Source organism: Trifolium pratense, linkage group LG1 (genome assembly GCF_020283565.1).
Source record: "Trifolium pratense cultivar HEN17-A07 linkage group LG1, ARS_RC_1.1, whole genome shotgun sequence".
Classification (NCBI taxonomy): domain Eukaryota; kingdom Viridiplantae; phylum Streptophyta; class Magnoliopsida; order Fabales; family Fabaceae; genus Trifolium; species Trifolium pratense.
Window position 1 is genome coordinate 49,520,917 of NC_060059.1, and position 12,818 is coordinate 49,533,734.

The 12,818-nt window shown below is 29.2% G+C and overlaps 4 protein-coding genes across 4 annotated transcripts; all 4 read left to right on the forward strand.

Moving 5' to 3' along the window:
• Positions 1 to 2,365: 2,365 nt before the first annotated feature.
• On the forward strand, positions 2,366 to 2,918 carry LOC123904600 (putative defensin-like protein 234). The gene is made up of 2 exons (XM_045954243.1): positions 2,366 to 2,479; positions 2,695 to 2,918. Exons 1-2 carry the CDS (start codon positions 2,407 to 2,409, stop codon positions 2,904 to 2,906), a joined length of 285 nt encoding a protein of 94 aa, XP_045810199.1. The 5' UTR covers positions 2,366 to 2,406; the 3' UTR covers positions 2,907 to 2,918.
• A 1,742-nt stretch (positions 2,919 to 4,660) lies between these two features.
• On the forward strand, positions 4,661 to 5,213 carry LOC123904611 (putative defensin-like protein 234). The gene is made up of 2 exons (XM_045954252.1): positions 4,661 to 4,774; positions 4,990 to 5,213. The coding sequence occupies exons 1-2, from the start codon at positions 4,702 to 4,704 to the stop codon at positions 5,199 to 5,201; spliced, it is 285 nt and encodes a 94-aa protein (XP_045810208.1). The 5' UTR covers positions 4,661 to 4,701; the 3' UTR covers positions 5,202 to 5,213.
• A 1,744-nt stretch (positions 5,214 to 6,957) lies between these two features.
• Positions 6,958 to 7,510, forward strand: LOC123904619 (putative defensin-like protein 234). Its single transcript, XM_045954257.1, has 2 exons — positions 6,958 to 7,071; positions 7,287 to 7,510. The coding sequence occupies exons 1-2, from the start codon at positions 6,999 to 7,001 to the stop codon at positions 7,496 to 7,498; spliced, it is 285 nt and encodes a 94-aa protein (XP_045810213.1). The 5' UTR covers positions 6,958 to 6,998; the 3' UTR covers positions 7,499 to 7,510.
• A 1,744-nt stretch (positions 7,511 to 9,254) lies between these two features.
• On the forward strand, positions 9,255 to 9,807 carry LOC123904627 (putative defensin-like protein 234). The gene is made up of 2 exons (XM_045954266.1): positions 9,255 to 9,368; positions 9,584 to 9,807. Exons 1-2 carry the CDS (start codon positions 9,296 to 9,298, stop codon positions 9,793 to 9,795), a joined length of 285 nt encoding a protein of 94 aa, XP_045810222.1. The 5' UTR covers positions 9,255 to 9,295; the 3' UTR covers positions 9,796 to 9,807.
• The last annotated feature ends 3,011 nt before the right edge of the window (positions 9,808 to 12,818 follow it).

The following is a 12,818-nucleotide window of genomic DNA, read 5'->3' on the forward strand; positions in this document are numbered from 1 at the left end:
ATGAGTGGTTAGCGATGTCTATATATTTTTGTGTGTATGTGTGAGAGAGAGTAATTCATCATTCTGCACATTGTCTCAGCATCTTTAGGGTTTCATTTGAGAATATCATCATGATGAAAGTAGAAAGCATTCTCTTAGCCGTTGGAATTTTATTTGCTCTCTTCAACCTCAACTACGGCTCAGGTAAACATATCACTTTCCATTATTAATTTTAATATTAGAATTTTTTATGTTCTTATTATTCATAGATAACTTTCTTAAAGTGTGTAAGTTATTCTCAAAGAGTTTGATTCTTATGTAAAAATTTGTTTGCACCTTTAGCAAATTACATGCAATCATATTAACATTCTTAATGATCTAACTTTTATGATTTTGTTTTGATGTATACAATGTTGTAGATGTGGTGCAAAAAGATGATTTCAAATTTTGTCGCCAAAGTATGACATTGAGTGGAAATTGTCAAAATTCTCCTACATGCTTTACAGTATTCAATGCTAAATATGGAGCAAGCGCCACCACTCACAATTGTAATTGTCAAGATGCTGGTAAAAGCCACACTTGTTCATGCTGTATTAATTGTGATTATACAGATGGTAAAACTCCTTGTTAGAATCTCAAATAGTGCACTATGTTATCAACTTAGTGTGGCGAGAGGTTGAACATATAATCTCATGGAAGTTGAATTCAAGTTGTACACTGGTCAATAATATCATTATTATTAATAAGAATTTTCTTTGTCAATGTTTTATAAAAACTTTATTAATATTGTTAAAAATTAATGTAATTTAATAAATAATGTCTTGACGTCCCAATAATTGTGTTGTTATGTTTTGAGTTTTGGTACGATCTTATTATCTTTTTTTATTTTCATTTCAATAAATATATAAATAGTTTATTTGTGAGAAATGTTGGCGGGTGAGATTATTAAACTCTCAACTCTTATCTTTTCAACCCTTTTATCAAATGAAAAAGAAAAAGCAACAAAACCTAAAGAAACTAAAGACTAATGCCTTTATATATTGATTGAAAAGGCATTTGTAAAAATATAAGAAATATCAACAAGATAACAAGTGCAAATCTAAGTTTGTAGGAAATTGATATATTTTTGAACCCCAGACTATCCACTCAATTTAAAGGTGAAATTATAGTCACTACTCACTAGGCTAATTGACTAAAAAAAATGTAAATTATAATCTTAAGATGTGAAGTTCGAATCCTGTCAGGAACAATTGTAAAATCGGCATCAATGCACTTAAATTAATAATAATAAAAAAAATATAAATTATAAATCCTATTGATATCTTAATAATATTTTACTGTAAGTATAAACATTAGTAAGTGGTGTAACAGGCACATGAACCGGTGCATTCGAAAAGTATGAACCTGTTCAGAGACAAATTATTAATAATATAAAATCTTGAACAACTTATGCATCGATGCAAGCAGGCCATGCGTAGTTCAAGATCCCCGTGAACTAATTCATGCACCGGTGCAAGAATGTCTCGAGTTTTTAGAAACCAAGCTATGAACCAGTTCAAATGAGCCACGAATCGGTGCATGAAATCCGGAAGACATGCACTGGTTCATACCATGTATGCATTGGTTAAAAAATGCTGATATTTGAAAAATAAGCTAAGTTCAATGCATTTTTGAAAACCTATTTAGAAAATTGTGATTCTAAAATTGTCTTAATCAAATCAATCTATTTTAATCTTATTTTTGACATCATTCAAAACAAACGAGAGTGTATGTGCACGAACAATTAGGTGCATAACTATACCTTTAGAAGTAAATTTTTAATCTATGGTCCTGCACACTAGAACATACATCAGAGTATCCAATCGTTCTATTACACATTGTTATCATAAACACCTTAGAGACATTGTTCTAGAATCCATTTTGGTTCAACAATAATGTTTTTAATTATGTGGTAATTAATAAATAATTTATTAAAAATTAAAATTTATAAAATTTTAAATTAAATTTTTTAAATTTTACAGCGTTAGTACTCTTCCATTCCAATTATTTATTTGGTTTGAAAACTTTTTTTTTCGGTAAATAAGGGAGCAACAAAGAGACTACCAGTACCACCCTATATATAAAATAAAGTCGAAGAAATATATTTTTAAGGACTACAATCAAGGCCTAAAATATTTAAAATTTAATTTCTTACTATTTAATGTTATCAAAAGAATATAATAATAAAAAATTTACTAAATATTTTTAAACGTGGACCGAACTAATTGACTAATATACACTGAACATTTATATTTGGCAAATAATATAGAGTTACTATATGAGTGGTTAGCGATGTCTATATATTTTTGTGTGTATGTGTGAGAGAGAGTAATTCCTCATTCTGCACATTGTCTAAGCATCTTTAGGGTTTCATTTGAGAATATCATCATGATGAAAGTAGGAAGCATTCTCTTAGCCGTTGGAATTTTATTTGCTCTCTTCAACCTCAACTACGGCTCAGGTAAACATATCACTTTCCATTATTAATTTTAATATTAGAATTTTTTATGTTCTTATTATTCATAGATAACTTTCTTAAAGTGTGTAAGTTATTCTCAAAGAGTTTAATTCTTATGTAAAAATTTGTTTGCACCTTTAGCAAATTACATGCAATCATATTAACATTCTTAATGATCTAACTTTTATGATTTTGTTTTGATGTATACAATGTTGTAGATGTGGTGCAAAAAGATGATTTCAAATTTTGTCGCCAAAGTATGACATTGAGTGGAAATTGTCAAAATTCTCCTACATGCTTTACAGTATTCAATGCTAAATATGGAGCAAGCGCCACCACTCACAATTGTAATTGTCAAGATGCTGGTAAAAGCCACACTTGTTCATGCTGTATTAATTGTGATTATACAGATGGTAAAACTCCTTGTTAGAATCTCAAATAGTGCACTATGCTATCAACTTAGTGTGGCGAGAGGTTGAACATATAATCTCATGGAAGTTGAATTCAAGTTGTACACTGGTCAATAGTATCATTATTATTAATAAGAATTTTCTTTGTCAATGTTTTATAAAAACTTTATTAATATTGTTAAAAATTAATGTAATTTAATAAATAATGTCTTGACGTCCCAATAATTGTGTTGTTATGTTTTGAGTTTTGGTACGATCTTATTATCTTTTTTTATTTTCATTTCAATAAATATATAAATAGTTTAATTGTGAGAAATGTTGGCGGGTGAGATTATTAAACTCTCAACTCTTATCTTTTCAACCCTTTTATCAAATGAAAAAGAAAAAGCAACAAAACCTAAAGAAACTAAAGACTAATGCCTTTATATATTGATTGAAAAGGCATTTGTAAAAATATAAGAAATATCAACAAGATAACAAGTGCAAATCTAAGTTTGTAGGAAATTGATATATTTTTGAACCCCAGACTTTCCACTCAATTTAAAGGTGAAATTATAGTCACTACTCACTAGGCTAATTGACTAAAAAAAATGTAAATTATAATTTTAAGGTGTGAAGTTCGAATCCTGTCAGGAACAATTGTAAAATCGGCATCAATGCACTTAAATTAATAATAATAAAAAAAATACAAATTATAAATCCTATTGATATCTTAATAAGATTTTACTGTAAGTATAAACATTAGTAAGTGGTGTAACATGCACATGAACCGGTGCATTCGGAAAGTATGAACCTGTTCAGAGACAAATTATTAATAATATAAAATCTTGAACAACTTATGCATCGATGCAAGCAGGCCATGCATAGTTCAAGATCCCCGTGAACTAATTCATGCACCGGTGCAAGAATGTCTCGGGTTTTTAGAAACCAAGCTATGAACCAGTTCAAATGAACCACGATTCGGTGCATGAAATCCGGAAGACATGCACTGGTTCATACCATGTATGCATTGGTTAAAAAATGCTGATATTTGAAAAATAAGCTAAGTTCAATGCATTTTTGAAAACCTATTTAGAAAATTGTGATTCTAAAATTGTCTTAATCAAATCAATCTATTTTAATCTTATTTTTGACATCATTCAAAACAAACGAGAGTGTATGTGCACGAACAATTAGGTGCATAACTATACTTTTAGAAGTAAATTTTTAATCTATGGTCCTGCACACTAGAACATACATCAGAGTATCCAATCGTTCTATTACACATTGTTATCATAAACACCTTAGAGACATTGTTCTAGAATCCATTTTGGTTCAACAATAATGTTTTTAATTATGTGGTAATTATTAAATAATTTATTAAAAATTAAAATTTATAAAATTTTAAATTAAATTTTTCAAATTTTACCGCGTTAGTACTCTTCCATTCCAATTATTTATTTGGTTTGAAAATTTTTTTTTCGGTAAATAAGGGAGCAACAAAGAGACTACCAGTACCACCCTATATATAAAATAAAGTCGAAGAAATATATTTTTAAGGACTACAATCAAGGCCTAAAATATTTAAAATTTAATTTCTTACTATTTAATGTTATCAAAAGAATATAATAATAAAAAATTTACTAAATATTTTTAAACGTGGACCGAACTAATTGACTAATATACACTGAACATTTATATTTGGCAAATAATATAGAGTTACTATATGAGTGGTTAGCGATGTCTATATATTTTTGTGTGTATGTGTGAGAGAGAGTAATTCCTCATTCTGCACATTGTCTAAGCATCTTTAGGGTTTCATTTGAGAATATCATCATGATGAAAGTAGGAAGCATTCTCTTAGCCGTTGGAATTTTATTTGCTCTCTTCAACCTCAACTACGGCTCAGGTAAACATATCACTTTCCATTATTAATTTTAATATTAGAATTTTTTATGTTCTTATTATTCATAGATAACTTTCTTAAAGTGTGTAAGTTATTCTCAAAGAGTTTAATTCTTATGTAAAAATTTGTTTGCACCTTTAGCAAATTACATGCAATCATATTAACATTCTTAATGATCTAACTTTTATGATTTTGTTTTGATGTATACAATGTTGTAGATGTGGTGCAAAAAGATGATTTCAAATTTTGTCGCCAAAGTATGACATTGAGTGGAAATTGTCAAAATTCTCCTACATGCTTTACAGTATTCAATGCTAAATATGGAGCAAGCGCCACCACTCACAATTGTAATTGTCAAGATGCTGGTAAAAGCCACACTTGTTCATGCTGTATTAATTGTGATTATACAGATGGTAAAACTCCTTGTTAGAATCTCAAATAGTGCACTATGCTATCAACTTAGTGTGGCGAGAGGTTGAACATATAATCTCATGGAAGTTGAATTCAAGTTGTACACTGGTCAATAGTATCATTATTATTAATAAGAATTTTCTTTGTCAATGTTTTATAAAAACTTTATTAATATTGTTAAAAATTAATGTAATTTAATAAATAATGTCTTGACGTCCCAATAATTGTGTTGTTATGTTTTGAGTTTTGGTACGATCTTATTATCTTTTTTTATTTTCATTTCAATAAATATATAAATAGTTTATTTGTGAGAAATGTTGGCGGGTGAGATTATTAAACTCTCAACTCTTATCTTTTCAACCCTTTTATCAAATGAAAAAGAAAAAGCAACAAAACCTAAAGAAACTAAAGACTAATGCCTTTATATATTGATTGAAAAGGCATTTGTAAAAATATAAGAAATATCAACAAGATAACAAGTGCAAATCTAAGTTTGTAGGAAATTGATATATTTTTGAACCCCAGACTATCCACTCAATTTAAAGGTGAAATTATAGTCACTACTCACTAGGCTAATTGACTAAAAAAAATGTAAATTATAATCTTAAGATGTGAAGTTCGAATCCTGTCAGGAACAATTGTAAAATCGGCATCAATGCACTTAAATTAATAATAATAAAAAAATTATAAATTATAAATCCTATTGATATCTTAATAATATTTTACTGTAAGTATAAACATTAGTAAGTGGTGTAACAGGCACATGAACTGGTGCATTCGAAAAGTATGAACCTGTTCAGAGACAAATTATTAATAATATAAAATCTTGAACAACTTATGCATCGATGCAAGCAGGCCATGCGTAGTTCAAGATCCCCGTGAACTAATTCATGCACCGGTGCAAGAATGTCTCGGGTTTTTAGAAACCAAGCTATGAACCAGTTCAAATGAGCCACGAATCGGTGCATGAAATCCGGAAGACATGCACTGGTTCATACCATGTATGCATTGGTTAAAAAATGCTGATATTTGAAAAATAAGCTAAGTTCAATGCATTTTTGAAAACCTATTTAGAAAATTGTGATTCTAAAATTGTCTTAATCAAATCAATCTATTTTAATCTTATTTTTGACATCATTCAAAACAAACGAGAGTGTATGTGCACGAACAATTAGGTGCATAACTATACCTTTAGAAGTAAATTTTTAATCTATGGTCCTGCACACTAGAACATACATCAGAGTATCCAATCGTTCTATTACACATTGTTATCATAAACACCTTAGAGACATTGTTCTAGAATCCATTTTGGTTCAACAATAATGTTTTTAATTATGTGGTAATTATTAAATAATTTATTAAAAATTAAAATTTATAAAATTTTAAATTAAATTTTTTAAATTTTACAGCGTTAGTACTCTTCCATTCCAATTATTTATTTGGTTTGAAAACTTTTTTTTTTCGGTAAATAAGGGAGCAACAAAGAGACTACCAGTACCACCCTATATATAAAATAAAGTCGAAGAAATATATTTTTAAGGACTACAATCAAGGCCTAAAATATTTAAAATTTAATTTCTTACTATTTAATGTTATCAAAAGAATATAATAATAAAAAATTTACTAAATATTTTTAAACGTGGACCGAACTAATTGACTAATATACACTGAACATTTATATTTGGCAAATAATATAGAGTTACTATATGAGTGGTTAGCGATGTCTATATATTTTTGTGTGTATGTGTGAGAGAGAGTAATTCCTCATTCTGCACATTGTCTAAGCATCTTTAGGGTTTCATTTGAGAATATCATCATGATGAAAGTAGGAAGCATTCTCTTAGCCGTTGGAATTTTATTTGCTCTCTTCAACCTCAACTACGGCTCAGGTAAACATATCACTTTCCATTATTAATTTTAATATTAGAATTTTTTATGTTCTTATTATTCATAGATAACTTTCTTAAAGTGTGTAAGTTATTCTCAAAGAGTTTAATTCTTATGTAAAAATTTGTTTGCACCTTTAGCAAATTACATGCAATCATATTAACATTCTTAATGATCTAACTTTTATGATTTTGTTTTGATGTATACAATGTTGTAGATGTGGTGCAAAAAGATGATTTCAAATTTTGTCGCCAAAGTATGACATTGAGTGGAAATTGTCAAAATTCTCCTACATGCTTTACAGTATTCAATGCTAAATATGGAGCAAGCGCCACCACTCACAATTGTAATTGTCAAGATGCTGGTAAAAGCCACACTTGTTCATGCTGTATTAATTGTGATTATACAGATGGTAAAACTCCTTGTTAGAATCTCAAATAGTGCACTATGCTATCAACTTAGTGTGGCGAGAGGTTGAACATATAATCTCATGGAAGTTGAATTCAAGTTGTACACTGGTCAATAGTATCATTATTATTAATAAGAATTTTCTTTGTCAATGTTTTATAAAAACTTTATTAATATTGTTAAAAATTAATGTAATTTAATAAATAATGTCTTGACGTCCCAATAATTGTGTTGTTATGTTTTGAGTTTTGGTACGATCTTATTATCTTTTTTTATTTTCATTTCAATAAATATATAAATAGTTTATTTGTGAGAAATGTTGGCGGGTGAGATTATTAAACTCTCAACTCTTATCTTTTCAACCCTTTTATCAAATGAAAAAGAAAAAGCAACAAAACCTAAAGAAACTAAAGACTAATGCCTTTATATATTGATTGAAAAGGCATTTGTAAAAATATAAGAAATATCAACAAGATAACAAGTGCAAATCTAAGTTTGTAGGAAATTGATATATTTTTGAACCCCAGACTATCCACTCAATTTAAAGGTGAAATTATAGTCACTACTCACTAGGCTAATTGACTAAAAAAAATGTAAATTATAATCTTAAGATGTGAAGTTCGAATCCTGTCAGGAACAATTGTAAAATCGGCATCAATGCACTTAAATTAATAATAATAAAAAAATTATAAATTATAAATCCTATTGATATCTTAATAATATTTTACTGTAAGTATAAACATTAGTAAGTGGTGTAACAGGCACATGAACTGGTGCATTCGAAAAGTATGAACCTGTTCAGAGACAAATTATTAATAATATAAAATCTTGAACAACTTATGCATCGATGCAAGCAGGCCATGCGTAGTTCAAGATCCCCGTGAACTAATTCATGCACCGGTGCAAGAATGTCTCGGGTTTTTAGAAACCAAGCTATGAACCAGTTCAAATGAGCCACGAATCGGTGCATGAAATCCGGAAGACATGCACTGGTTCATACCATGTATGCATTGGTTAAAAAATGCTGATATTTGAAAAATAAGCTAAGTTCAATGCATTTTTGAAAACCTATTTAGAAAATTGTGATTCTAAAATTGTCTTAATCAAATCAATCTATTTTAATCTTATTTTTGACATCATTCAAAACAAACGAGAGTGTATGTGCACGAACAATTAGGTGCATAACTATACCTTTAGAAGTAAATTTTTAATCTATGGTCCTGCACACTAGAACATACATCAGAGTATCCAATCGTTCTATTACACATTGTTATCATAAACACCTTAGAGACATTGTTCTAGAATCCATTTTGGTTCAACAATAATGTTTTTAATTATGTGGTAATTATTAAATAATTTATTAAAAATTAAAATTTATAAAATTTTAAATTAAATTTTTTAAATTTTACAGCGTTAGTACTCTTCCATTCCAATTATTTATTTGGTTTGAAAACTTTTTTTTTTCGGTAAATAAGGGAGCAACAAAGAGACTACCAGTACCACCCTATATATAAAATAAAGTCGAAGAAATATATTTTTAAGGACTACAATCAAGGCCTAAAATATTTAAAATTTAATTTCTTACTATTTAATGTTATCAAAAGAATATAATAATAAAAAATTTACTAAATATTTTTAAACGTGGACCGAACTAATTGACTAATATACACTGAACATTTATATTTGGCAAATAATATAGAGTTACTATATGAGTGGTTAGCGATGTCTATATATTTTTGTGTGTATGTGTGAGAGAGAGTAATTCCTCATTCTGCACATTGTCTAAGCATCTTTAGGGTTTCATTTGAGAATATCATCATGATGAAAGTAGGAAGCATTCTCTTAGCCGTTGGAATTTTATTTGCTCTCTTCAACCTCAACTACGGCTCAGGTAAACATATCACTTTCCATTATTAATTTTAATATTAGAATTTTTTATGTTCTTATTATTCATAGATAACTTTCTTAAAGTGTGTAAGTTATTCTCAAAGAGTTTAATTCTTATGTAAAAATTTGTTTGCACCTTTAGCAAATTACATGCAATCATATTAACATTCTTAATGATCTAACTTTTATGATTTTGTTTTGATGTATACAATGTTGTAGATGTGGTGCAAAAAGATGATTTCAAATTTTGTCGCCAAAGTATGACATTGAGTGGAAATTGTCAAAATTCTCCTACATGCTTTACAGTATTCAATGCTAAATATGGAGCAAGCGCCACCACTCACAATTGTAATTGTCAAGATGCTGGTAAAAGCCACACTTGTTCATGCTGTATTAATTGTGATTATACAGATGGTAAAACTCCTTGTTAGAATCTCAAATAGTGCACTATGCTATCAACTTAGTGTGGCGAGAGGTTGAACATATAATCTCATGGAAGTTGAATTCAAGTTGTACACTGGTCAATAGTATCATTATTATTAATAAGAATTTTCTTTGTCAATGTTTTATAAAAACTTTATTAATATTGTTAAAAATTAATGTAATTTAATAAATAATGTCTTGACGTCCCAATAATTGTGTTGTTATGTTTTGAGTTTTGGTACGATCTTATTATCTTTTTTTATTTTCATTTCAATAAATATATAAATAGTTTATTTGTGAGAAATGTTGGCGGGTGAGATTATTAAACTCTCAACTCTTATCTTTTCAACCCTTTTATCAAATGAAAAAGAAAAAGCAACAAAACCTAAAGAAACTAAAGACTAATGCCTTTATATATTGATTGAAAAGGCATTTGTAAAAATATAAGAAATATCAACAAGATAACAAGTGCAAATCTAAGTTTGTAGGAAATTGATATATTTTTGAACCCCAGACTATCCACTCAATTTAAAGGTGAAATTATAGTCACTACTCACTAGGCTAATTGACTAAAAAAAATGTAAATTATAATCTTAAGATGTGAAGTTCGAATCCTGTCAGGAACAATTGTAAAATCGGCATCAATGCACTTAAATTTATAATAATAAAAAAATTATAAATTATAAATCCTATTGATATCTTAATAATATTTTACTGTAAGTATAAACATTAGTAAGTGGTGTAACAGGCACATGAACTGGTGCATTCGAAAAGTATGAACCTGTTCAGAGACAAATTATTAATAATATAAAATCTTGAACAACTTATGCATCGATGCAAGCAGGCCATGCGTAGTTCAAGATCCCCGTGAACTAATTCATGCACCGGTGCAAGAATGTCTCGGGTTTTTAGAAACCAAGCTATGAACCAGTTCAAATGAGCCACGAATCGGTGCATGAAATCCGGAAGACATGCACTGGTTCATACCATGTATGCATTGGTTAAAAAATGCTGATATTTGAAAAATAAGCTAAGTTCAATGCATTTTTGAAAACCTATTTAGAAAATTGTGATTCTAAAATTGTCTTAATCAAATCAATCTATTTTAATCTTATTTTTGACATCATTCAAAACAAACGAGAGTGTATGTGCACGAACAATTAGGTGCATAACTATACCTTTAGAAGTAAATTTTTAATCTATGGTCCTGCACACTAGAACATACATCAGAGTATCCAATCGTTCTATTACACATTGTTATCATAAACACCTTAGAGACATTGTTCTAGAATCCATTTTGGTTCAACAATAATGTTTTTAATTATGTGGTAATTATTAAATAATTTATTAAAAATTAAAATTTATAAAATTTTAAATTAAATTTTTTAAATTTTACAGCGTTAGTACTCTTCCATTCCAATTATTTATTTGGTTTGAAAACTTTTTTTTTCGGTAAATAAGGTGAAGGTGTGAAAACACAAGAAGGGGGGGGTTGAATTGTGTTTTAGCCAAGTTAAAACTTTTTCAAGTTCTTAACTCAACTACGTTAGCAGCGGATAAATAACACAAATAAAAGCAAGATAGAGAGAGAGAAATCACACAAGCAATTTATACTGGTTCCTCTCACAAAACGAGAGTAGTCCAGTCCCCTTGCACTTCCAAGGGAGTTCACTATAATCACACAAGATTACACCTGCTCAAGCACACAAGCAAGAGACTTCTCAACAATGCTTAAGCACACAAGCTTAAGACTTCACACTTAAGCACACAAGCTTAAGTTTCTCAAGTAATAGTAAAGTATATAACAATATACAAATGCTCTTAATAGAACCTAATGAAAGTCAATACAAAGAGTACAGAGTATTAGACTAAGTGCAAAAACACTTAACAGCGGTTCAGAGCTTGTATATCACAAAGTTCAGAGTTTGTTTTTCGTACGTTCAATCCTTAATAATTGTATATGTGTTGTAGCTGATTCTTCTAGTATATATACCACTAGAAAAGAGTCGTTGCAAAAAGAACCGTTGGAGTTGATAATCTTTTGTCTTCAAGCAGTCTGTCTTGATGCAGTTTGGTTGTATCCAAAACTAAGAAAGAGTTTCAGGTACTTTGACTACAGCAGAGAAGACTTTCCTTATTCAGCTAACAAAACTGAAGACCCACGTTCTTAAGTTAGAACAGACAAACAGAGGGTAGCTGAACTGATCAGGCTTGAAAGGTCCTTTTCTTCATTGGTAGAAGAGTTGACTTGCAAAGAGAATCTTCACAGATATCAAAAAGATCTTCAGAGGTTGATGACGCTTTAGTCACTCAAGAAGTTCTGAAGACTTCATCCTCTGAAGATTGTAACTTCTGAAGTCCAACATCTTCTGAGCGCTTGTGAACTTCTGAATTCACATCCTCTGAACTTCACTCAGAGCTTATATGATGCTTATATCTGCGCACTTAAAATAAATTTTTAGTCCTTCCAATTGTTAATTAATACTTTGTTATCATCAAAACCTTTATAGATTTAGGGGCAAACATTTTTAAATCAATTTTGTTCCAACAATCTCCCCCTTTTTGATGATGACAAACATCAGTATTAATTGACAATTGTTGTTAAATTAACTTATCATGTTTCTCTTAGGTTTATGAGGTTTGCAAGCTCCCCCTAAGATTGATACTCCATAAAGTCTGAACTTTATGTTTTATCCATGATATTTTAATTTAGTATAAGATTAAGATGGTTTGAAATAAAATCAATTTCATATCTTTCTTCAGAGTGAGAGGTTTGCAAGCTCTCCCCCTAAGTCTCATAAGGCTAAGTTAAAATTGCACTCTTAACTTATCCTTACTTATGAAATTTATTTCAGTTTCAACTCACTTAGTCTCCACCTTGAAATACGTAATACAACTTAAAAGTAACAACTTTTAGTTTAACGGATAAAAGCGAGATAAAAGTGGTTTCAGTTTTGAACTTATCACTTATCAATTAATGCGTAACTACTCCCCCTTTTGTCATTATCAAAAAGTAAAAAAAATTTATATA